Raw genomic sequence first — 27055 nt, forward strand, 5'->3', positions numbered from 1 at the left:
TTTTCCTGCCAAACAATGCTAGTTCATGTAAAACCTTCACAGCAATATCTCAACTAGTGTGAGACCTAATATGTGGGTACAGTGGCCCAGCCACATTGTTACATAAAATTAACCATACTATCTACTACTACTACTATTACTACTAAGTCTCTTTAGTCGTGTCCGACTCTGTGCGACCCCAGAGACAGCAGCCCACCAGGCTCCTCCATCCCTGGGATTCTCCAGGCAAAAACACTATAGTGGGTTGCCATTTCTCCAAAGCGTGAAAGTGAAAAGTGAAAGTGAAGTCGCTCAGTCGTGTCTGACTCTTAGCGACCCCATGGACTGCAGCCTACCAGGCTCCTCTGTCCATGGGATTTTCCAGGCAAGAGTACTGGAGTGGGTTGCCATTGCCTTCTCCACCTAAACCTTATTAGTCTTCAGTCATCTACAACTGAAATAAAGCTCATGCTATTATGCTATTACTACCATTGCACTCATTTGATCAAACCAGTCAATTCTAAAGAAAATCAACTCTGAATATTCTTTGAAAGGACTGATGCTGAAACTGAAGCTCCAATACTTAGGCTACCTGATGCAAAGAGCTGACACACTGGAAAAAACCCTGATGCTGGGAAAAAAGGAAGGCATGAGGAGAAGGGGGCAATAAAAGAGATGTTTGGATAGCATCATTGACTCAATGGACATGAGTTTGAGCAAACTCTGGGATGTAGTGGAGGACAGAGAGCCTGATGTGCTGCAGTCTGTGGGGCCAAAAAGAATTGGACACGACTTAACAACTGAAGAACAACTCATTTTGCATTGGGGAAATTGTGCTTCAAAGGACAGGTGGCATTTCCAAAGACATGTGGCCACCAAATGAAAGTTTATATTCAGACTTGGGTCTTCAAATCCATTCTTCACCAGGATCCTCTGTCACATAACAGTGTTGAAATGGCAGTACAGCCTGGAGGAGGATTTTTTTTTTTTTTTTTTTATCTTTGCCTAAGAAGAAAGATCCTGGAAAGCACACAGCTCTGAAAAGATTTTTCTTAGGGTTCAACTTCTCACTTGGATGGGATGACAGACTAGGTACTGTTTGTAGGGTAGACTTGATCCCTTTACACCCACAGTGGTTTCATATCACAAAGCCTACTGCTGTCAGTGATTCATTTCAGGCCTGGACTGAGATCAAGGAGAGGAGCTTTGACCTCAGTGCACTATAGAAAGGCCAGGAGCGCATCTGCAGGGAACCATAGCAGCCATGGCTGCTGAACCTAGAGAGGCCACTTATCCAGGGCAGACTGGATCTACCCGCAGATACCTTAGTTCTCATATCTACCTGTCCTCACCCTCTCCTGATTCCAGGGTTCCATGACCTGCTGACATCATCATGAGGTAGGACTTGGACTGTCTAACTCCAAACTTGGACTGCAATATCCATGCTCTTTCTATGTGTCATGAAACATGTAACTCCAACAGGAGAAACCATCCTGGAGAGAAATCCAGAGAGATTTAGGCTATTGCCAGAGGACCAAGAACCTGAGTATGGGCAAAGGCACCAAACTGAGGACTTTCTTCCTCCTTCAAATATGCCCACTCATTTGGGAGAGGTTGGAGTTTCTAAGATGTGTCCTTGTCATCAGCTGCCTGTGTATACTCTGGCCCTTTACATCTAGCACCTGAGGTTCCATGAGGGCTGTGCCTGTCAGTAACTGATTCCCTGGGGAGTCCCAGGAGATGCAGGGGAAAGGCAGAGTCCTCAGTTCTGTGCAAAACACAGGAACCTTGGGGAGGCTGCTGGAAAGTGGTGGGCAGCGGAGACACCACCATCTCCCCCAGGAGGCAGTGGCCACAGGAAGGCGTTGAAACTGAAGCTCCATTTTCCTATCTTTGTCATCTCTGTCTTTCTGCCCCAGGACTCTTGGTGCTGCTGCTGTTTCCAATGGGACCTACAGCCCAGAACAGTAAAGGTGAGTCTGGGGAAAGGTGGAGAATGCATGCCAAGGTCTGGGTTCTCTCACCAACAAGGGAGAGAAGGAGACTTATTTTTCAAGTGAGGTTCAGAAATGGTTCTCTGGGAACAAGAGAAATTGTTTCTTCTACCCAAATGCCCAGAGTGTTCTAAGCTCTACCCCTTTGGATAGCATTGTCTCTCCCCCTTTCTCCCTCCCTTCCCCCCATTCATGCTTCCTTCCTTTCTGCCCATGGACCCCCAGATGATAGTTTTCTTTCATTCTCTGGAACTTCTGATGACGGTCTCCATCCCCATTTCTGCCCCCCACAGCCTGTGCTCTGCGGTGCCCTCCAAACTCCTCATGTGTCAATGGCACCGCCTGCCGCTGCACTCCAGGATTCATTTCTTCTTCTGGGGAGATCTTCACAGACCCCTTGGAGAGCTGTGATGGTACGAAGATTTGGGGTGGTGGCAGGACATGCAGAGAATGTGGGGTACAGCCCAGTACCCATGGGAGACATGGATATTCGATGGGTGCCTCAGGCTTTGTCCTCAGAACTGTCAAGCACAGAAAAAAGGAAAACAAAAAGATACAAAGGTGGGGAGATGAGACATGAATAATCCTGGCTTCCTGGAGAGGAGCTAGGTCTTCAAGAGTCTGGAGTCTGAGCCTCAGTTTGTCCTTTCAGGACTGAGGAGGGAGATGCAGAACTTCTACCCACTCCCCACTTCAGCACTGCCTACTGTGTTCCAATCTGGGGTGCCAGTCAGAGGGCTAGGAAGATCAGAGCTGACTGCACAAGCTTCAGGGATGGCTTGTTCCAGCTGCATCCTAGACTCAGCAGTATTGACCAAGAGTCTAAATTGTGCCAAAAAGACATGGATTACATATCAGGCCCAGTGCTGCAGAGTAAGGTAGGGGATGGAGATCTCTGTCTTGAGGGGACACACATCTTTGGGAGGTGACCCTTTGCCCTGTTGTGTTCCAGACATCAATGAGTGTGGACCACCCTCACCAGTGTACTGTGGAAGTTCAGCAGACTGCCAGAATACGGAAGGGGGCTACCACTGCACATGCAGCCCAGGATATGAGCCTGTTTCTGGGGCAACAATCTTCCGGAATGAGAGTGAGAACACATGTCGCGGTAAGAATGAGGCTGCATTTCCTGCCTCTCATTTTTGACGTTTCAGGGCCGAAATGCTGAGTCATTTCTGAAGCATCCAGGGGACAGGACCTTGGTTACAGGTGTAGCACCCAGGTCTGAGTTGGGACAGTTTACAGGTACCTGTGCCACCCGCACAGAGGCAGATGGTACGAGCCAGGGACCCAGGTCCCGGCTTTGCCACCTGAGAGCTGCATGTGTGACACTGGCCAGGACACTTATTCAGAAATCACTGTTAACATGGGAGATGTGATAATATTATTGTGATTTTCTGTTTTCTTTTTTAAGTACCTCTATCTTGCACAAATAAAAACAAAAGCAACTTTGCCAAGATCACTATGTGACCTTGGACAAGTTAATTCACCTCTCTCTGTGCCCCAGCTTACCTAACTATAAAAAAATGGGGGCGGGAGGAATTATGGTGTTTACCTCATAGAATTGCTGGAAAGGTATATGAGGTCATAAAGCACAAAACACTGATGGCTGTTGGGATTTTAAATTATGGTTATCATGATCTAACATACCCTCTCCATAATGGGCATCCTTGGGGGCTCTGCCCCAGGGTGGGTGCTCAAGAGCAGCTGTCCTGCCCACTCCCTCACCAGGACCAGGAGGAGCATGGCCTCCACACATCACCAGGCTTTGCCCCACTTCCAGGGGGAGCAGGCAGGTAGGGAAAGGGGCAAGGGGCCAGCAGTGGGTCAGACAGGACTCCAGAGAGGGGTCCATGAAGAGGGATAGACCTGAATACTGAGGGTGAGGAGGGGAGGAGAGAGAAGGTGGGAGGTGAGAAGAATGCTGAGCTCAGGGTACAGAGAACTCTGAAGAGGGTTCTTTGACCACCCTGCTACAGGGAGAAGAGCCAGTGACTGTGGGCCCAGTCCCTTCCCTCCTGCCCTGCAGACAGAGGGCAGCAGAGCCTCCCTAGTGGGAGGGAAGAGGGGACCTGCATCTGTGTGGAGTCCCTGCTAGTCTATAGCAGCCTCGGTGGGTGGCTGTTGTGCTTGAACTCATGACCTGGTCAGAAGACAGAGCCTTCAGTAAATTAGTAAAGGTCCCTCATCGCCAGGCCTACTGTGTGTTTGGGGAATGGAGACTGAGTTGACTTTCCTCCCCCAATTTGCCTCATTGGCCAGATACTCTTGTGCAGTAAGCAACCTGCACAATTGCACATGGTGATCACTGATCCCACTCAGTGTGTCTGCACTAAGGGGCCTGCTCACCCATTGTTGTGAGACCCTCCAGAGACATAGATGGAGAAGACTGAAGTGGGAGGGGACCTCAACAGACCTCAAGGTGGATGACAGGGAGAGAGCCACCTGCTGGTTTGCATCAAAACCTTCTGCCTGAAGACCTAGATCTGTGACAGGCTTAGCTGGATTGTCTTACACTCCCCACCTCAGCATTCCAGCCCTCGCTGCACCCAAGTATATGTCCATCCATGTTCAGGCCATGAGGTCTGCTATGAGAAGAAGACCTGGGCTGGGACCCTGGGCTCCTTGTTCAACTTTTCCAGGCATCAGACAGCTGTCCTGTGTGCCTATCTAGTCTCCCAACCCTCACTGAACCCGAAGACTCAGAACCTCTGCAAAGGGTCTCTTCTGGATGTTCAGAACATCCCACTGTCACATGGCCTCTTATCTTCTTAAAACAAAAGAGGAAGTGACATTCAAGATACTCAGTGTGGTCACAGCACCATGTGTTCCTGAACACTATCTGTCCTCATTGCCACTGTTAGTACCATCTGGGAGAAGACCTGCCCCCACTGGGGCCTCTGAGACCCTGGGTCATGGTGGACTCTGGGGCCCCATCCAGAAATGTGAGAGGAGGAAGACTCAAGGAATGCTCCACTGTCCCCAGCCATCACTGACCCTGCCAGCAAACTGCCTGGAGAAGATGCCTCCTGGCACCCTGATGCAACATCTCAACTGCTCAGCTTCTGTTTATTTCCCTACCCAAGGCTCCACCTGACCCTTTCCTGTAATTTCAGTTACTGGGCCTGAGGTAGCTCTGATGACTGGGGCCTGGGAGGATGTTGTGTCAGGGGTGTGGCAGGGTGACGTCAACCCCCAACTCACTGGAAGAATCAGGTAAATGAAGAGGTTTCCATATGGTCTAAATGATAAGTTGTCACCAGGGACCATTTCCTCTGGTCTGACCTTCTACTAAGAAAGTCAACCCAGACTTCACAATGACCCAGACCATGTGAGGACAGAAGGTGGAGGCTGAGCCCCACCCAGCAGTGTGCACATGTCCACATATCTAGTGGGAGGCCAAGTGTCAAGATGGCAGAAACACCTGCCACCCTTCGCCCATGAGCACCTTCTCCCTGCTCCAGCCACCCAGCCCTCACCCATCATAAGCCTTGCTCAGCTGTGGATTCTCATCACTTCCTGCCAGTCTGGGGTATGCCTTCATGGGAATCACGCACCTTCACAGCCCTAAAGCTGACTAGCCAGACATCAAACCCACTGTCCAGCACAGACTGCTGCCCACTGAGCTTCCCTGGTAGCTCAGAGGTTAAAGCATCTGCCTGCAATGCAGGAGACCTGGGTTCGATCCTTGGGTCAGGAAGATCCCCTGGAGAAGGAAATGGCAACCCACTCCAGTATTCTTGCCTGGAGAATCCCATGGACAGAGGAGCCTGGTGGGCTACAGTCCACGGGATTGCAAAGAGTCGGACACGACTGAACGACTTCACTTTCATTTTCATTTTCTTCACAACTGCCCACAAGCCTCATCCTTGAGCTGCATGACTCAGGGATGGGTCTTTGTCCATGTCCACAGAGCTGGGGTCTCAGAGTTAGCATGAATGGAAAAGCACTGTCCTGCCAGGGTCAGCAGGATCCAAGGAGAACTCAGTGGCAGCATTTGCCCTGGGGAAGTCAGGACAAAGTGCATCACTGGGAACCAAGATGGGCCCTGCTCAAGGAACAAAGCTGTATTCGGTTACCAAGAAGACCCACCCAGGCCTTTTGTCCAAATCTTTAGCCTTGGACACGGGCAGCTGTGATGCCCCCATCCCAGGTGGCTTCTTCCCAGGGAGTCTCATGGAGTCAGAGATAGCAGATTGGGCAACTGGGCCACTTATGGCCACTTCTAGACAACAGAACCTCCGGGTCACCATGCTCTTCCATAGCATAACTCAATATGAATGAGGAGAGGCCCCCACTCACAAAGAAAGAGAGAGCGGGCCCTTCTGGATGCTTCTATGCTGAGAAACGTGGCTGACATCCAGACCAGAAGACTGTCCACAGCAGCAGGTATCCATCACCCTCTCCTTCCGCTTGCAGACGTGGACAAATGTCAGCACAGACCCCGAGTCTGTAAAGGCCGCAGCGTCTGCATCAACACTGAGGGCAACTACACCTGCCAGTGCCCACCTGGCTTGGAGTTCAGCCCAGAGGACCCGAGGCATTGCACAGGTAGACCCTCAGAAGACAGTGTGAGGCAGGCCTGGAGCTGAGGAAGGAGCTGAGGGGGTTCAGAGACCCCCAAGAATGAGGGAGATGAGACTCAGGTTCCTGTGACACCAAGGGCCTGCTGGGGCCCTGCCCAAGGATCACCTCCTCAAATGGTCCCACCACAGACCAGGGAGACAGCAGAGTCTTCTGGGCCTGGGGTTTATTTGTAGAGTTCCCTGCCCCCCAAGAACATCCCCAGACCTCACCCCTTCCACATCTGCTACATTCGAGCAGAGGGAGGTGTCACCTCTGGCTTTCAGAGGGGGAAGCTCGGTTCAGGGCTAAAGAGAATGTGAGTAAGAGCATTGATGGAGGAGTCAAGCTTCCATGACTCAGTTTCTATCTTTGCCTCATTTTTCTTCTTAAAAATAGGGACAACGTCCCAGCTGGAATCATCTTAAGGGAAGCTGCCATAACAATCTTTGGCAATGAAGAGGCAGCAGCACTATGAGGAGAGCTGTGTCCTCAGCACAGTGACGAGCTGGGAGACCTGGGCTGCACAGGACTGGTCCTCTGGGTTCTGTTCTAATAAAGGCAGGGATGCAGCTCCAGATGGCAGTGGTGGCTCCCCCTCACCCACCACGTCACATGTGGGTCGTGATCAGTGCTACAACCTGCCTGGTTAGAAGCCCACAGAGCCTCCTGCACCCACAAAGTTGTGCCCTGTCCACCTTGCAGGGAGGATCTGAGCTTATGGAAATTTACATAGAAAATGCTATCACACATTTGTATCCCAACAGGCCAGGTAACTTGCAGAGAGAGGGTGTCCTCAGAGCGCAGCACTAAGAAATCTGAGAAGGGGCTTGAAGAATGGGTGCAGTGAGTGAAGGGGGGTAGCTCTGATCTTCTGGCTTTTTCCTCAGATGTGAATGAATGCACCTCTGGGAGAAAGCCATGCCACAGCTCCACCCACTGCCTCAACTCCATGGGCAGCTTTGAGTGCTGCTGTCGCACTGGCTGGAAGCTGATCCAATGGCCCAAACAGCAGTCTGGTTTAGATTGTTTAAAGGTTTAGAGCTCAGGGGCTATACACTCTTGGGGACCCACACTCAAAACATCTAATTATATACTCATTGGTACCCACACAAACCAAACAGAAAGATCACTGGGGGTCCCCTGCTGTGTAAGGTGTTATGCATTTTGAGGCTAAATGTGAAAAGATCTTGGAGGGGTGGGGGGGTCCTAGAGAAGGAGCTGGGATACCAAGCAGAAGGCTCCCAGGGACCCCAGGCAACAGCTAATTACCAACTGGAAAGAGGATATGTCAGTATTTTCACAAGCTGTACTTGCTTCATCTGCTGTCTGTCAGAACTTTACACACTCCCTATATATATTTTCACAGCATCCACTACTCAAGGATGTGCTGTCCTTGATTCTAGGAGGTGGCATCACCTCCTGGGGAACGAATATGGGAAAAAGAGGGGCACAAGGAGGACAGGGGCCTCACAGGACTGAGGCAGAGCCTGACCCCCTCCTTCTTGCCCCCAGATGTGGATGAGTGCAGCTCCGGGTGGCATCAGTGCCACAACTCCACCGTCTGCGTCAACACTGTGGGTTCATACAGGTGCCACTGCCGCCAAGGCTGGGAGCCTAAACCTGGATTCCAGGATAAGCAAAGGAACACCATCTGTAAAGGTACCTATCCTGCCCTGATCTAAGACCCACCCACAGCAAACACAGACACTGCCACACCTAATGAGTTGCTCACCTGTCCCCTGCAGAGATCTCCTTCCCCACCTGGACTGCTCCCTCTGGAATCAAGAGCCAGGTGAGTGGCCCCAAAGGGACAGGCAGCAGGAAATCTCTCCGCAAAGCCCGTTCATTTCCCCCAAGCTCCCAGAATCACATGAGGCTCTCTGACCACCTTGTCTTCTCCCCTAGGGGCTGTCTCACTTCTATAAAAGAATCCAGGATCTGGGCAGAAACTTCAGTTCAGCCTCAGTCCTGAACACTGTTCAGGTAAGGGGCAGGCCCAAGGGAGGCAGGCAGAAGCATCCCATAGAAGCCTTGGGAAACTTTGATCTGGAAAGGGACACCCCAACAACAATGGTGTGCTCTCCCACAGGATGGGTGGGAAGAGTGGACACGTGTAGTGACTATTGAACACCATGGCACACCTACTAATGCCCTCTCCTTTCCCTATTTCTGGATATTGTGTTTACATCATCCTTGACACTAATGAAAAAGTTTGACCTCTGAGTGGCTGGATTGAAGGGGCAAAAATCACAGGGAATCCCATCCAGTACCACCTGTATCACCCAGACAGTCTCTTTAGTCTGTTCTCTGTGACTGGGTATAACTTCATACAGCCTCTCAGATGCATGGGCTACTGGCTTTGTGTCCCCATCCCCCCAGGACCTCGTACAGGAGATGGGTGATTTGCTGGAGACCCCCGGGGACCTGAAAACCCTGCCCTTCTCAGAGCAGCACTTTGTGGTCACTAACCTGCCCTTTGGCCTGGAAAATGTGCTGAGAGGGGTGAGCAAGGCACTGCCTAAAGGGTCATTTACCTTCAATTCATCTGCAGGCATAGGTAAGTCAGTACCTGAGTCTGACCACAGGTTCCTGCTTTGCTTGTTCCCTGCCTCCTTGCTCTTCCAATCCCACTAGAGCAAAGTGACCATGCTTATGTCTCCCAGTTAATGTCATAAACAAATTAAAATAAAAGGTTAAGGGCAAAATCGTTGAGAGGGATTAATAGGTACAAACTTGTAGTTGTAAAATAAATAAAAGGATGTAAGGTACAGAATCTGGAGAAGGAAATGGCAACCTGCTCCACTATTCTTGCATGGGGAATTCCATGGACAGAAGATCCTGGAGGGCTACAGTCCAGGGGTTTGCAGAAGTCAGACACGACGTAGTGACTAAACCACCACCAACGATGTTCAGCATAGGAAATGTAGTCAATAATATATGGAAATGAGTGGTAACTAGAGTTAGTGTGGTGATCATTTTGTAATGTATGATAATATCAAATCATTGTATCGTACACCTGAAACTATTATAATATTCTAGTTCAAGTGCACTTCAGTGAAAAACAGAGAGAAAAAGAGGTTAAAAAGAAATGAAAAACTAAACTTTCATTGTAAAATGAAGTATCAGCAAAGAAAATAATTATACTGAAGAATTTATGATAAAATATAAATGGCTTCAAAACAAGACTACCTGCTGTCTCAGATGGTAAAGAATCTGCCTGCAATGCAGGATACATGGGTTCGATCCCTGGGTCAGTAATATCCCCTAAAGAAGGAAGTGGCAATCCACTCCCAGTACTCCTGCCTGGAGAATTCCAAGGACAGAAGAGTCTGGTGAGCTACAGTCCATGGGATCGTGAAGAGTCAGACAAGAGTCACTAATACTTTCACTTTCTTTTCAAAAGAAAACAAGGTATTAAATTTGGAAGTGTATAAATTTACTATTACTTGCTATTTAAGTCTGATTTGTTTTATTAAGTTGAAATGCACTTAATATAAATTCACCATTTTAACCAGAGTGTACAATTTGGAGACATGTAGTAGTGTATTCACAGAGGTGTATAACCTTCACCTCTATTTCTAAAATATTTTCATAATTGCAAAGGTATTCTCTGTCCACTAAACAGTCACAAATTTCTCCTTTCCTTCAGCCCTGGCAATCAGTTATTGGTTTTCTGTCCCTATGGATTTCCATCCTGGATAGTTCCTATAAATAGAAATAAATATATTATGTTTCCTATAAACATTTGGGTTGTTTCTACCTTTTGACTGTTGTGAACAGTGTTACTGTGCATATTGATGTATAGGTATCGGCTTGAGTATCTATTTTAATTCATTTGAGTCACAAATGAATTAAAAGCTAGGAGTGGTATTGCTGAGTTATGCAGTAGTTCTATTTTCAACTTTTTGAGAAACTACCTAACTATTTTCGCAAAGCGGCTATTTTTCCATTTTCCAGTGTCAACAGCAATGTACAAGGGTTCCAGTCTCCTTATTGTCAGTGACACCTGTTGCTTCCATTTTTTTTCTGTCATTATAGCCATTCTAGTAGCTGTCAGGAGAGATTGCGTCATGGTTTAATCTGCATTTCTCTATACCTAAGGATGTTTAATTTTTTTTATGTCATTGTTGAGCATTTTTGTACCTTTCTTGGAAATATATCTATCTACTCAAGTCCTTTTGCCTATTTTTTTTTCTTTTGGCCATGGCATGCAGCATGCAGGATCTTAATTCCCTGACCAGGGATTGAACCCAGGTCACCACAGTGAAAGCCCAAGTTCTAACCACTAAATGGCCAGGAATTCTCCATCATAATAATTAAACAGATATACTATATAAACACATATAGTATATCTGTGTCTCATTGAAAAAGACCCTGATGCTGGGACAGGTTGAAAGCAAAAGGAGAAAGAGGCAGCAGAGCATGAGATGGTTAGATAGAAATCACTGACTCAATGGACATGAATTTGATCAAACTCCATGGGTTAGTGAAGCACTGGGAAGCCTGACATGAAAAGTCCGTGGGGTTGCAAAGAGTTGGACACGACTTAGCAACTGAACAGCATGGTGTTATAGTCATCAAAACAATCACAATTACTACTCTAACTCCCACAATTCATAGAACTGTCACTGGAGGTGCAGGCGCCAAGCTACAGGAATATCACCTTGATTCAGAAACAGACAAAGATGATGCTGACCTGGGATACAGTGCATGATTCTGGTGACTCAGGTAATGGCTGAGACAGCGGGTAAGTCTTCACTGTGTGTCAAGATGCCCAAGGATATGACAAATGGGATATTGAAGTTTAAAGGGAATTGTGGGGTATGGTGGGGCAAAAGGAAATAGTTCATCTGTAGAAGAAGAGATCCTTTTGGGCACTGCAAGATGTCAACCTTAGCCTTGTCCTGCAGGTCTTGCTGTGGTGGGCCTCCTGTCCACTTCAGGGATGGACAGATTCCTGGCTGAGGCCCCTCTGGTCCTGGATGCTGAGGAACTGACAACTCTATATGAGACACACAGGGGTTTGCTGCAGGAAAACTCCCACATCCTGCTGTCGGATGTCATATCTGCCTTTATCACCAACAAGGACACTGAGAACCTCAGGTCCCCAGTCACTTTTGTCTTCCAACATGTGAGTCCAGATGGGATGGAGTGGTGGGTGTGGAACAGGCCTGAGTCCTGGGCCCAGCCTTGGGCTTCAGGGGGCTGTGCCATGGGTGCATAAACTGTTTAGGAAAGCCCTTCACAAGCTAGCTTTGGGTCAGCATTTCTGAGCAACAGCACCCTGAACTCACACCCACTTCTTCTTCCTGTTAACATAGTCAGTGACCCCTGGGCCAAGAGAGAAGGTGCACTGTGTGTATTGGGAGCATGGCCAGAATGGAAGTGGCCATTGGGACACCAGAGGCTGCTGGGTGACCAGCACCAGAGACAACAGCACCACCTGCCAGTGCAGCCACCTCAGCATCTTTGCTGTCCTCATGGCCCACTACAGTGTTCAGGTGAGAACCCTCAGACAGGCAGCATCCAAGGGCTACTGCTGTGTAACAAATTCACACACAAACAGCAGCTTTAGAAACAAAGATTTATTACTATCTCATAGTTTCTTCAAGTTAGCAAATAGTCGTGGTTCAGATGAGCTTTCTGTTCAGGTTCCTACAAGTCTTATAAACCTTTCATCAGAAAATTGGGGTCATCCCCTAACTCCCTGATTTATGGCAGATTTCAGTTCCTGGTGTTAGTAGGACTGAGGTAGTGTTTTCTTTATCTCTGGCAGCAGAGAACCAGGCTCAGTTCCCATGGCTGCCTGCATTCCTTCTCATCTGTTGCTGTTGTTCAGTTGCTAAGTCATGTCCCACATCTTGCAATCCCATATACTATAGCAGGACAGGTTCCCCTGTCCTTCAGTATCTCCCAGATTTTACTCAGAGTCATATCCACTGAGGCATTGATGCCACCCAACCATCTCATCCTCTGCTGTCCCATTCTCCTCTTGCCTTCATTCTTTCCCAGCATCAGGGTCTTCTCCAATGAGTGGACTCTGTGCGCATCAGGGGCCAAAGTATTGGAGCTTCAGCTCAGTCCTTCCAATGAATATTCAGGGTTGATTTCCTTTAGGACTGACTGGTTTGATCTCTTTGCTGTCCAAGGGACTCTCAGCGGTCTACAGCACCACAATTCAAAAGCATCAATTCTTCAGTGCTCAGCCTTCTTTCTGGTCCTAATTCTCCTCTGGGACCTCTTACAGTGCACCAGTGAATCTGTCTGGAGATCAGCAGCAGAAACTCCCTCATGTCAGAACTCTCTCAAACTCTGAATCGTTTTCTCCAAGAAGAGCCTACCTCTTCTGAAGGCTCTTCTGGTTACAACAGGTCCAACCAGGATAAACTCTCTAAGTCAGTTGATGGAGGGCTTGGATTTCACCTGCAACACTCTCTTCACAGCAGCACCTGGGTTGGCTCTTGACTGAACATATAGCAGAAGATGGAGATGAGGGTGTGGCTGCCAAATTAAAATTCTGTTTACCCCAGGGGTCTTCACAACAGGGTGCTCAGGGGCTGCAGAAAATATGAATTTTATGCTACCACCATTGTCAAAATATAGTAGACTTCCTCCATCAAGTGTTCAGTTCTAATCTATAATCATTAGTTCCCTTCTAAGAATGGATATTTCAGGGATGGGTGAGTGGTGTTCAAGGCAGGTGGTTAATACCTGGACAGAGAGTCTCAGGTACAGACTCTATCACACACCATCACATGGTGGGGATGGAGGGTGGTGCTCAGCATGAAGTTTCATGCCTCTGTGTACCTACTGTGGTAATTGGGAGACTGAGTCATGCACAGAAGTCTACAGGAAAATAAACCCTTGTGAGTTCCAGAGTTTGTTCTTGACTAAAGATTCTCCTGTCCCTCTGTCCTTCCAGGGACAGAATTAATCATTCAGATCCCATAAAATTCTAACATTCAGAAGTTGGAGAAAGCTATCCACAAATATACCAACTCTGTCTAGGTCTTCTATTCTGATTTTTCTATGTCTAAAAATAAAAATGCTGGAAGGGTCATTACCCAGAGAAGGAAAGCATGACTGTGGTCCCCTCTCTGCTGGGTCCCAGGAGGAGGATCCCACACTGACTGTGATCACCTATGTGGGGCTGAGCCTCTCCCTGCTCTGCCTCCTCCTGGCGGCCCTCACCTTCCTGCTGTGCAAAGCCATCCAGAACACCAGCACCTCGCTCCACCTGCAGCTCTCGCTCTGCCTCTTCCTGACCCACCTGCTCTTCCTCACAGCCATCGACAGAACTGAGAGCAAGGTTCGTATACTTTTCCAAAATACTCCTCCCCCAGGGGTTCTGAGTTCATGGAGCCACACTGCTTTGGACACTTTAGTAAAATGACTTGGGTTTCAGGTAAGGTTAAATTGGTAAATAACCAGTCTCACATTGACTGCCATGACTAGAAGGCAAACACTCTGTTGACAACTCCTTCATATACATCAAAGTTCTCCCTAGTGGAAAGTTACAGAAGTACCGGGGCCGTGCTCCACCCTGACAGTCCCTCCTGGTGACACCTTCCTCCTCCCGCAGGTGCTGTGTGCCATCATCGCAGGTGCCTTACACTATCTCTACCTGGCCTCCTTCACCTGGATGCTGCTGGTGGGCCTGCACCTCTTCCTCTCTGCACGCAACCTGATGGTGGTCAACTACTCCACTATCAACAGGTTCATGAAGAAGGCCATGTTCCCTGTTGGCTACGGAGTCCCTGCTGTGATTGTGGCCATTTCTGCAGCATCCAGGCCTCATCTTTATGGGACACCCACCAGGTAAATTAACTTCCAACTGTTCTTATCTCTCCAGCACAATCATGTGTTGTAGAACAAATGTAGTATTTGACTATGACAGATCACAATATACAGACACTAAGTAATAATCCCTAGGTCATCTTTGGTAGAGGATGATAATAATTAAGGAAAATGCCTTCAACCTCTGTTCATGAAATAACAAAGAGGAAATCAAAGGAAGTGCTTAGGGCATCACTTAGAAAAATATAGCCTGCTTTTTTATCCTAATTCTAGAGGATGTTTCAATTTTTCATTTGTAATAGTAGACACTGTAATTTACCCCACTTTGCAGATAAGTAAACTGAAGCACAAATAGTTTAAGTAAATGCAGAAACGTGCACAGTTTAATTCAGTTTAGTAGGTAGCCAAGCTTAATTCAAATTCAGAGTCAAGATTCTTAGCTTACACTTTTATTTTCAGCTTTTAATACTAGAATTAATGCTTTTGCATTTTTGTTGACATATGCTACATATATTGTAGGGCTTCCCTTGTGGCTCAGCTGGTAAAGAACCTGCCTGAGATGTGGGAGACCTGGGTTCAATCCCTGGGTTGGGAAGAAACGCTGGAGAAGGGAAAGGCTACCACTCCAGTATTCTGGCCAGGAGAATTCCATGGATTGAATAGTCCAGGGGGTCACAAAGAGTTAGACATGACTGAGCAACTATCACGCGCTCACTGAAAAATTCACCCTTTAAAAGTGTACAAATCAGTGGTTTTTAGAATAGTCACAGAGTACTGCAGCTATCATCGCAGTCTAATTTTACAACATTTTCAACGCCCCAAAGAAACCTCATACACAATAAAATTCACTTCTCATTCCTTCTACCCACTCCTCTGCCCCAACCCCTGACAAATGCTTATCTACTTTCTGTCTCTATTGGATATTTCACATAAATGCAATTATGCATGTGGTCTTTCGTGGATGTTTTTACTTAGCCTTAAGTTTTCAAGGTTCATTCATATCGTAGTATGTATCATGACCTCACTTTTTGTTGTTGTTTTTGTTGCTATCATTTTGCAAATAATATTCCATTATATGGATATGTCACATTTTGTTTATCCATCCATAAGCTGATAGACAGATTATTTACCTTTTTGTAAAGCTATTATGTGAGATCACTACAAACATAAATGTACAAGTTTCATTTTTCCTGGTTATATATCTACTCTACAAGTAGAATCCTGGGATCAAATGGAAGATCTGGTTAGCCTTCTGACAAACCACCACTTGTTTTCCAAAGCTTCTGGACCATTTTACAAGCCAACTAGCAATATACGAGGGTTTCAGTTTCTCCATGTCATTATCAGTTGTAGTAGTAGTAGTAATGAGAATGGAGTCAAATTTCATTGTGGTTTCAATTTGTGATTTCTCCAATGACTATTGACGTTGAGCATCTTTTCACCTGCTTATTGACCATTTGCATATTTTCTTTGAAGAAACACATATTCAAATATTTTACCTTTTTTTGAAACTTTTGACTTTATTAATATTGGCATTGAAAATACCAGGTAATGCCTTTTCAGAAAAAAAAAATGGCATTGAATTATCATAAAATCATGACATAAATCAAACTCTCAAGGAAGAAATGTCTATAAGGTCAAGATGATACTACAAAGCAGAACAAAGCAGGATGTTATTGCAGTCAACAGGCAAAAAGTAACTTCTAGAATCCACTCCTTGGGATCCTTAGAACTATGTACATATTTCTACACATATTTGAAGAAGATAGGCACATATCCATCATCAACAGTGATACAGTCTTTGTTTTTACCTTATGGGATGCAGTCATCCATCTTAAGTGAAAATGATTTTCACTCTTCTCAGAATAAAAAGTCACATCCTTCCAAAGGGTATTATATTAATTACTGGCCTATATCAAGTATTTCATAATTTCTTTGGTTTATTTTTAAACTGAAATATAGTTGATTTACAAAGTCATGTTAATTTCTTCTGTACAACAGACTGATTCAGTTATATATGAACATATGCATATATATTCTTTTCAATATTCTTTCCAATTATGCATTTTTTTAAATTGGAGGATAATTGCTTTACAATGTTGTGTTGGTTTATGCCATACAACAGTGTGAATCAGCCATAATTACATACATATATACTGAGCCCCTTTGAGTCTCCCTCCCTTCCCCCTATCCCACCCCTCCAGGTCATCACAGAGCACCAGGCTGGGCTCCCTGTATTACACAACAACTTCTTATCAGCTATTTGTTGTACACATGGTGGTGTATATATGTCAATGTTATTTTCTCAGTTCATCCTACCTTGTTCTTCCCTCACTGTATCCACAATTCTATTCTCCATGTCTGCATCTCCATTCCTTCCCTGCAAATAGCTCCATCAGTACTATTTTTCTAGATACTATATAACCACATTACTATATGATATTGGTTTTCTCTTTTTGACTTACTTCACTCTTGGTACGAGTCTCTAGGTTCATCCACCGCACTACAACTCATTCAAATTCGTTCTTTTTTACAACTGAGTAAGATTCCATTATATATTTATACCACAACTTCTTTATCTATTCATCTGTCAGTGGATATCTAGGTTGCTTCCATGTCCTGGCTATTGTAAATAGCACTGCAGTGAACACTGGGGTACATGTATCCTTTTAAATTATGGTTTTCTCAGGGTAATTGCAAAATAGTGAGATTGCTGGGTCATATGTTTGTTTTAATCCTAGATTTTTAAGGAATCTCCATACCGTTCTTCATAGTGTCTGTATCAATTTACATTCCCACCAACAGTGCAAGAAGGTTCCCTTTTCCCCACACCCTCTCCAGCATTTTTGTTTGTAGATTTTTGACGATGGCTATGAATTTAAGTAAGAAATAGATTTAAGGGCCTAGATCTGATAGATAGAGTAGCTGATGAACTATGGAATGAGGTTCGTGACATTGTACAGGAGACAGGGATCAAGACCATTCCCATGGAAAAGAAATGCAAAAAAGCAAAATGGTTGTCTGGGGAGGCCTTACGAATAGCTGTGAAAAGAAGAGAAGCGAAAAGCAAAGGAGAAAAGGAAAGATATAAACATCTGAATGCAGAGTTCCAAAGAATAGCAAGAAGAGAAAAGAAAGCCTTCTTCAGGGATCAATGCAAAGAAATAGAAGAAAACAACAGAATGCGAAAGACTAGAGATCGCTTCAAGAAAATTAGAGATACCAAAGGAACATTTCATGCAAAGATGAGCTCGATAAAGGACAGAGAAGGTATGGACCTAACAGAAGCGGGAGATATTAAGAAGAAATGGCAAGAATACACAGAAGAACTTTACAAAAAAGATCTTCACGACCCAGGTAATCACGATGGTGAGATCACTGACCTAGAGCCAGACATCCTGGAATGTGAAGTCAAGTGGGCCTTAGAAAGCATCACTACGAACAAAGCTAGTGGAGGTGATGGAATTCCAGTTGAGCTATTCCAAATCCTGAAAGATGATGCTGTGAAAGTGCTGCACTCAATATGCCAGCAAATTTGGGAAACTCAGCAGTGGACACAGGACTGGAAAAGATCAGTTTTCATTCCAATCCCAAAGAAAGGCAATGCCAAAGAATGCTCACACTACTGCACAATTGCACTCATCTCACACGCTAGTAAAGTAATGCTCAAAATTCTCCAAGCCAGGTTTCAGCAATACATCAACCATGAACTTCCTGATGTTCAAGCTGGTTTAAGAAAAGGCAGAGGAACCAGAGATCAAATTGCCAACATCCAATGGATCATGGAAAAAGCAAGAGAGTTCCAGAAAAACATCTATTTCTGCTTTATTGACTATGCCAAAGCCTTTGCCTGTGTGGATCACAATAAACTGTGGAAAATTCTGAAAGAGATGGGAATACCAGACCACCTGAGCTGCCTCTTGAGAAATCTGTATGCAGGTCAGGAAGCAACTGGTCAGTTAGAACTGGACACGGAACAACAGACTGGTTCCAAATAGGAAAAGGAGTACGTCAAGGCTGTATATTGTCACCCTGTTTATTTAACTTATATGCAGAGTACGTCATGAGAAACGCTGGACTGGAAGAAACACAAGCCGGAATCAAGATTGCCAGGAGAAATATCAATAACCTCAGATATGCAGATGTCACCACCCTTATGGCAGAAATTGAAGAGGAACTAAAAAGCCTCTTGATGAAAGGGAAAGAGGAGAGTGAAAAGGTTGGCTTAAAGCTCAACATTCAGAAAACGAAGATCATGGCATCTGGTCCCACTACTTCATGGGAAATGGATGGGGAAACAGTGGAAACAGTGTCAGACTTTATTTTTCTGGGCTCCAAAATCACTGCAAATGGTGACTGCAGCTATGAAATTAAAAGACGCTTACTCCTTGGAAGGAAAGTTATGACCAACCTAGATAGCATATTCAAAAGCAGAGACATTACTTTGCCAACAAAGGTTCGTCTAGTCAAGGCTATGGTTTTTCCTGTGATCATGTATGGATGTAAGAATTGGACTGTGAAGAAGGCTGAACGCCGAAGAATTGATGCTTTTGAACAGTGGTGTTGGAGAAGACCCTTTAGAGTCCCTTGGACTGCAAGGAGATCCAACCAGTCCATTCTGAAGGAGATCAGCCCTGGGATTCCTTTGGAAGGAATGATGCTGAAGCTGAAACTCCAGTACTTTGGCCAATCGTGCGAAGAGTTGACTCATTGGAAAACACTCTGATGCTGGGAGGGATTGGGGGCAAGAGGAGAAGGGGACGACAGAGGATGAGATGGCTGGATGGCATCACTGACTCAAAGGACGTGAGTCTGAGTGAACTCCGGGAGTTGATGATGGACCGGGAGGCCTGGCGTGCTGCGTTTCATAGGGTCGCAAAGAGTAGGACATGACTGAGCGACTGATCTGATCTGATCTGATGAATTTAACTCAGATGACCATTATATCTACTACTATGGGCAGGAACCCCTTGGAAGAAATTGAGTAGTCATCATGGTCAACAAAAGAGTTGGAAATGCAGTACTTGGATGCAATCTCAAAAACGGTAGAATGATCTCTGTTCATTTCCAAGGCAAACCATTCAATATCACAGTAATCCAAGCCTATTTCCCAACAAGTAATGCTGAAGAAGCTGAAGTTGAACACTTCTGTGAAAATCTATAAGATCTTTTAGAACTAACACCCAAAAAAGATGTCCTTTTCATTATAGGGGACTGGAATGCAAAAGTAGGAACTCAAGAAACACCTGGGGTAATGGGCAAATTTGGCCTTTGAATACGGAATGAAACAGGGCAAAGGCTAATAGAGTTTTGTCAAGAGAAAGCACTGGTCATAGCAAACACCCTCTTCCAACAACAAGAGAAGACTCTACATATGGACATTACCAGATGGTCAACACCAAAATCACATTGATTATATTCTTTGCAGCCAAAGATGGAGAAGCTCTATACAATCAGCAAAAACCAGACTGGGAGCTAACTGTGGCTCAGATCATGAACTCCTTATTGCCAAATTCAGACTTAAATTGAATAAAGTGGGGAAAACCACTAGGCCATTCAGGTATGACCTAAATCTAATCCCTTATGATTATACAGTTGAAGTGAGAAATAGATTTAAGGGCCTAGATCTGATAGATAGAGTGCCTGATGAACTAGGGACAGAGGGTCATGACACTGTACAGGAGACAGGAATCAAGACCATCCCCATGTAAAAGAAATGCAAAAAGGCAAAATGGCTGTCTGGGGAGGCCTTACAAATACTGTGAAAAGAAGAGAAGTGAAAAGCAAAGGAGAAAAGGAAAGGTATAAGCATCGAAATGCAGAGTTCCAAAGAATAGCAAGGAGAGACAAGACAGCCTTCCTCAGCGATCAATGCAATGAAAGAGAGTAAAACAATAGAATGGGAAAGACTAGAGATCTCTTCAAGAAAATTAGAGATACCAAGGGAGCATTTCATGTAATGATGGTTTCAAAGATGGGCTCAAAGGACAGAAATGGTATGGACCTAACACAAGCAGAAGATATTAGGAAGAGGTGGCAAGAATACACAGAAGAACTGTACAAGAAGATCTTCATGACACAGATAATAACGATGGTGTGATCACTGACGCAGAGCCAGACATCCTGGAATGTGAAGTCAGGTGGGCCTTAGAAAGCATCACTACGAACAAAGCTAGTGGAGGTGATGGAATTCCAGTTGAGCTATTCCAAATCCTGAAAGATGATGCTGTGAAAGTGCTGCACTCAATATGCCAGCAAATTTGGGAAACTCAGCAGTGGACACAGGACTGGAAAAGGTCAGTTTTTATTCCAGTCCCAAAGAAAGGCAATACCAATACCAAAGAACGCTCAAACTACCACACAATTGCACTCATCTCACACGCTAGTAAAGTAATGCTCAAAATTCTCCAAGCCAGGCTTCAGCAATACATCAACCATTAACTTCCTGATGTTCAAGATCATTTTAGAAAAGGCAGAGGAACCAGAGGTCAAATTGCCAACATCTGCTGGATCGTCGAAAAAGCAATAGAGTTCCAGAAAAACATCTATTTCTGCTTTGTTGACTATGCCAAAGCCTTTGACTGTGTGGATCACAGTAAACTGTGGAAAATTCTGAAAGAGATGGGAATACCAGACCACCTGAGCTGCCTCTTGAGAAATCTGTATGCAGGTCAGGAAGCATTAGTTAAAATTAGACATGGAACAACAGACTGGTTCCAAATAGGAAACAAAGTACATCAAGGCTGTTTATTTAACTTATATGCAGAGTACATCATGAGAAACACTGAGCTGGAGGAGCACAAGTTGGAATCAAGACTGCCGGAAGAAATATCAATAACCTCAGATATGCAGATGACACCACCCTTATGGCAGAAAGTGAAGAGGAACTAAAAAGCCTCTTGATGAAAGTGAAAGTGGAGAGTGAAAAAGTTGGCTTGAAGCTCAACATTCAGAAAACTAAGATCATGGCATCTGGTCCCATCACTTCATGGGAAATAGATGGGGAAACAGTGGCTGACTTTATTTGGGGGGCTCCAAAGTCACTGCAGATGGTGATTGCAGTCATGAAATTAAAAGACACTTACTCCTTGGAAGTAAAGTTATGACCAACCTAGATAGCATATTCAAAAGCAGAGACATTATTTTGCCAACAAAAGTCTGTCTAGTCAAGGCTGTTTTTCCAGTGGTCATGTATGGATGTGAGAGTTGGACTGTGAAGAAAGCTGAGCACCGAAGAATTGATGCTTTTGAACTGTGGTGTTGGAGAAGACCCTTCAGAGTCCCTTGGACTGCAAGGAGATCCAACCAGTCCATTCTAAAGGAAATCTGTCCTGGGTGTTCATTGGAAGGACTGCTGCTAAAGCTGAAACTCCAATACTTTGGCCACCTCATGCAAAGAGTTGACTCATTGGAAAAGACTCTGATGCTAGGAGGGATTGCGGGCAGGAGGAGAAAGGGACAACAGAGGATGAGATGGCTGGATGGCATCACTGACTCGATGGACATGAGTTTGAACTCCAGGAGTTGGTGATGGACAGGGAGGCCTGGCATACTGTGATTCATGGGGTTGCAAAGAGTTGGACACGACTGAGCGACTGAACTGAACTGAACTGAACTAAATTCTGACCAGTGTGAGTTGATACCTCACTGTAGTTTTGATTTTCATTTCCCTAATGAGTGATGTTGAGCATCTTTTCATGTGTTTATCAGCCATCTGCTTTATTCGATAGAATATTGAACAGAATTCTGTGTGCTACACAACAGGGCCTTGTTTATCCATTCCACATGTAATCACAACCCCCTCCCCCTTGGTAACCACAAGTCTGGCCACTACATCCACAAGTCTGTATCCGTTTCATAGATAGGTTCGTTTGTGTCATATCTTAGATTTCATAGATAAGTGATGTCATATGGTATTTATCTTTCTCTGTCTGACTGACTTCTCTAGTGTCATAATTGCTAGTTACAGCCATGTTGCTGCTAATGGCACAGTTTCATTGTATTTGTGTCAGGATAGTATTCCATTGTGTATATGTACCACATCCTCTTTATCTGTGCCTCTCAGAGACACTTCTTCTTTTTTTCCTCTGTATGTAGCATATTTTCGTGTTTCTTTGTATGTTGCTTAGAAGTAAGTCTCAGTCATGTCCATCTCTTTGCAACCCCATGGACTATAGAATCCATGGAATTCCCCAGGCCAGAATACTGGGATGAGTAGTGGTTCACTTCAGGGGATCTCCCCAACCCAGGTATCGAACCCAGGTCTCCCACATTGCAGGCAGATTCTTTACCAGCTGAGCCACCAGGGATATTATAATTATTGTTTAACACTAGATGTTTTAGATAATACATTGTAACACTCCAGTTATCAGATCCCTCTGCCTTCCAAGGTTTCCTGTTTTTAGTTTGCTGCTCTTTGTTTAATAGTTTAATGACATTCCTAGACTAGTTCTGTGTATTGATAATTGCCTGCAGTGTGTGGCCTTTGAGTTCTAGTGTAGGTTCTTGTTTTTATTTTTTAGTTCTAGGTGCCTAGGATCTCATATCTGGTTCAGTATAATCTAGTGGCCAACCAGTGTTTGGCCATACGATTTCTTTTTTTTTTTTTTTTAATTTATTTATTTTAATTAGGGGTTTCCTTAAATGCCTTGCCTGTATGTTTTTCACACTTCCACAAAGGCATCTGTGTGAGAAGCCACATCTTCAGACTTCAGGAAGATTATTTAACAGTGTGGGCTTTCATGTCCTGACTGCGCAAGCCTCAAGATCAGCCAGAGATGAGAGACTGTTGTCTTCTTTCTCAGGTCTTCACTGAGCATGGGCATAACCTTGTGCATCCATGGATTTCTAGGAATATTTCAGAGCTTTTCAAAGTTCCCCATGTCCCTGATTTTCTCCAGTACTTCTTTTTAAATTCACAATCTAGTTGACTCCACCTGAGATCATATCTTTGGGAAACTGGAGATGTGACAGTAATTTGTATTATTTTGGTAATGTCCTAAAGGTGGGCTTTTGTAATGTCCCTCACTAAGATGAGCTGTCACCCAAATCAAAAAACCACCAAATTTGGAGACTAAAGAGTTCTCAGGGAGCCAAAATTGAAAAAAATAAATGTACCCCAATGTTCATTGCAGCACTATTTACAATAGCTAGAACATGGAAGCAATCTAGATGTCCATGGACAGATGAATGGACAAAGAAGCTGTGGTACATGTACACGGTGGAACATTACTCAGTCATGATAAGGAATGTATTTGAGTCCGTGCTAGTGAGGTGGATGAACCTAGAACCCAGTATACAGACTGAAGTAAGTCAGAGGAAACAAAAATCATATATTAACACATATACATGGAATCTAGAAAGCTGGTACCACTGAACCTATTTTCAGGGCACCAATGGCTTCCCATAATCTGCCTACCAATAAAGAGGACACAGGTTCAATCCCTGAGTCAGGAAGATCCCCCAGAGAAGGTAACTGCAACCCTTTCCAGTATTCTTGCCCTCTGAATTGCATGGACAGAGGAGCCTGGCGGGCTACAGTCCAGAGCATCACAAACAGTCAGACATGACTGAGTGACTAAACAGCAGTCGGGACACAGATACAGAGAACAGACTTATGGATGGTGTTGGGGGGAAGGAGGTGAGGATGGAATGTATGTAGAGTGCAACATGGAAACATATACATTACCATATGTAAAATAGATACTCAGTGGGAATTGGCTGTGTGGCTCAGGGATCTCAAATCGGGACTCTGTAACAACCTAGAGGGGTGGGATGGGGTGGGAGAGAGGTTCAAGAGGGAAGGGTCATAGGTATACCTATGGCTGTGTCAACTACAAATCGGCACTTACCAAGAGCATTGCTAATGACTGAACAACAAAGGCATTTGCCATCTGCCTCTATGGAGATGGAACCCCATGCTGCTATAGTGTTGACCTTCAACAATCCCTGAGGGAGTTTAAGGTGGAGTGAGGCACTCTGTGCTCCAGGGAATCTGGTGGGACAGGTCTTTAGATAGTTGGATGTTTTTAGGAACAGATTTTATTATCTCAATCCTTGCATCTCCTCATTTAGGGCTTCTCATCTAGAGAAGCACTAAATCCCTTCATGGTGACATCCTCATGACTAACAAAAGCCTTTTGTAAAATGAGTGCTTCATGCCATTGAACTCCCCCTTCACCAAAACCTTATATATTGACTTTCCCCCACTTCTGCTTTGGAGCAGTCTCTCAGAGCTGTCTGAGATGCTGCCCCTCCCCGGGCTGCAGTCCTCATTTTGCCCCAAATAAAACTAAACTCACAACTCTCAAGTTAAACACCCTTTTTTTTTTAGTCGACAGCTGATTCATGTTGATATATGACAAAAACTGCTGGTGCACTGGGACGACCGAGAGGGAGGGTATGGGGAGGGAGGAGGGAGGAGGGTTCAGGATGGGGAACACAGGTATACCGGTGGCAGATTCATCTCGATATTTGGCAAAACTAATACAATATTGTAAGGTTTTAAAATAAAATAAAATTTTAAAAAATAAAAAATAAATAAATAAAAATAAATTTAGTTATTTTAAAAAAGAGTTCCCAGGGAGTTAAAGGGTCAGAAAAAAGATATTGACTGTGCTCTGGGTATAATATGATGCTTTTAATGAAGATCCAAAAACAGTCACACATCTTTACTGCCTGCAATGCTATTAGCTTTTGGCTGCTACACCACTTAGCTGGGGAGAGATGGAATGGAAATAGTTCAAAGGGAAATGTTGCAGACTTTTTTCACCCATCTTATTGAGGTTCCACAGTTTCTCTTGGATCAACGACTTTCAGTTTGTTCTGTGGCCTTGGATAACTGCCAGTTTTGAAATGGTTGGTATTAGTTGTTTTGCTTGTATTTTGGTTGTTTTAGGAGGAGTTCAAGTTTACCAAGGTCTTCAGTCTCCTGTTCAGGAAGTCAATCTCCCAGAACATGCACACTTAACCATACCATGCTGCTAAAGTTGATGTTTATCTGTGTCAACTGAGCTCTCTCCAAGAATACTTGAACACTTCAGTTTTCTCAAGCTTAATGCAGTGAAGTGTACTTCATTCTTCTCAGTGGCTGCTATATTTTCCTGAAATTTCCCACCATGCTCTCTGTTGTTCTAGAATGTCTCACTCTCTAGTTTACAGTAATGTAAGACTTAAAAGACGCTTACTCCTTGGAAGGAAAGTTATGACCAACCTAGATAGCATATTCAAAAGCAGAGACATTACTTTGCCAACAAAGGTTCGTCTAGTCAAGGCTATGGTTTTTCCTGTGGTCATGTATGGATATGAGAGTTGGACTGTGAAGAAGGCTGAGTGCTGAAGAATTGATGCTTTTGAACTGTGGGGTTGGAGAAGATTCCTGAGAGTCCCTTGGACTGCAAGGAGATCCAACCAGTCCATTCTGAAGGAGATAAGCCCTGGGTTTTCTTTGAAAGGAATGAAGCTAAACCTGAAACTCCAGTACTTTGGCCACCTCATGCAAAGAGTTGACTCATTGGAAAAGACTCTGATGTTGGGAGGGATTGGGGGCAGGAGGAGAAGGGGACGACAGAGGATGAGATGGCTGGATGGCATCACTGATTCGATGGACATGAGTCTGAGTGAACTCCGGGAGTTGGTGATGGACAGGGAGGCCTGGAGTGCTACGATTCACGGGGTCACAGAGTCAGACACGACTGAGCGACTGAACTGAACTGAACTGAAGACCAACAGTGATTTCTATCTGTAAAACCTTGAGCAATAGACGTCAGTTCTCTATGCTTCAGTTTCTAATCAGTTACTCGATAAGAGAACTTCTGCTTTTCACTGTTGTTAAAATTAAACTGAATAACTCAACGAGAATAGACAAATAACTTAATTTAACAATGGACACAGCCTTTGGGAGTTGGAAGAGGAGAAAGTCCTAAGACCTCATAAGACCCTCCCCTGCCAAGTCATGACTGTCCACCCACATTCACCACACAAACTATCCCAGGATGGGTTCACTCTCCAGGCTCATAGTGGGAACAGCCTCTCGCTCCAGACTTGACAGTGCTGGATCCTGAGACAAATTAACTCATTAGTCTCTGTGGACATGCTTATTTTTTTAATTTATTTATTTTAAATGAAACAAATATTAATATTTTAATGATAAAAGGTACAGTTCACAAAGACAATAGACATCATAAACCATTAAACACTTTATCAACAAAGAACAAAGACACATAAAGCAAGAATCAAAAGAAATATGAAGAAAGAAAAAATATATATAGTGAGGCATATTAATATTTCTCAGAATATTTTATCAATTGCTTAAAAAATAATAGAGGAGCATCTTGAATGATGTCTTAATAATTTAAATAATTTCATAATTTGTATGGAAACACAAAAAACCTCGAATAGCCAAAGCTATCTTGAGAAAGAAGAATGGAACTGGAGGAATCAACCTGCCTGACTTCAGGCTCTACTACAAAGCCACAGTCATCAAGACAGTATGGTGCTGGCACAAAGACAGAAATATAGATCAATGGAACAAAATAGAAAGCCCAGAGATAAATCCATGCACATATGGACACCTTATCTTTGACAAAGGAGGCAAGAATAGACAATGGATTAAAGACAATCTCTTTCACAAGTGGTGCTGGGAAATCTGGTCAACCACTTGTAAAAGAATGAAACTAGAACACTTTCTAACACCATACACAAAAATAAACTCAAAATGG

The 27055-nt window shown here is 44.5% G+C and overlaps 1 protein-coding gene across 1 annotated transcript in view; it reads left to right on the forward strand.

Moving 5' to 3' along the window:
* Window positions 1-27055, forward strand: part of LOC129621772 (adhesion G protein-coupled receptor E2-like) — a 103988-nt gene that overhangs the window by 14438 nt on the left and 62495 nt on the right. Inside the window, exons 2-15 of the mRNA XM_055538638.1 lie at window positions 1899-1952; window positions 2267-2386; window positions 2926-3081; window positions 6393-6524; window positions 7427-7547; window positions 8026-8198; window positions 8264-8331; window positions 8445-8522; window positions 8919-9096; window positions 11160-11267; window positions 11450-11670; window positions 11861-12040; window positions 13651-13848; window positions 14122-14357. Of these exons, the coding sequence (XP_055394613.1) occupies window positions 1899-1952; window positions 2267-2386; window positions 2926-3081; window positions 6393-6524; window positions 7427-7547; window positions 8026-8198; window positions 8264-8331; window positions 8445-8522; window positions 8919-9096; window positions 11160-11267; window positions 11450-11670; window positions 11861-12040; window positions 13651-13848; window positions 14122-14357 (2023 nt within the window). The remainder of the gene's footprint in view (window positions 1-1898; window positions 1953-2266; window positions 2387-2925; window positions 3082-6392; window positions 6525-7426; window positions 7548-8025; window positions 8199-8263; window positions 8332-8444; window positions 8523-8918; window positions 9097-11159; window positions 11268-11449; window positions 11671-11860; window positions 12041-13650; window positions 13849-14121; window positions 14358-27055) is intronic.

The sequence above is a fragment of the Bubalus kerabau genome, chromosome 1 (genome assembly GCF_029407905.1).
Source record: "Bubalus kerabau isolate K-KA32 ecotype Philippines breed swamp buffalo chromosome 1, PCC_UOA_SB_1v2, whole genome shotgun sequence".
Taxonomy (NCBI): Eukaryota; Metazoa; Chordata; class Mammalia; order Artiodactyla; family Bovidae; genus Bubalus; species Bubalus kerabau.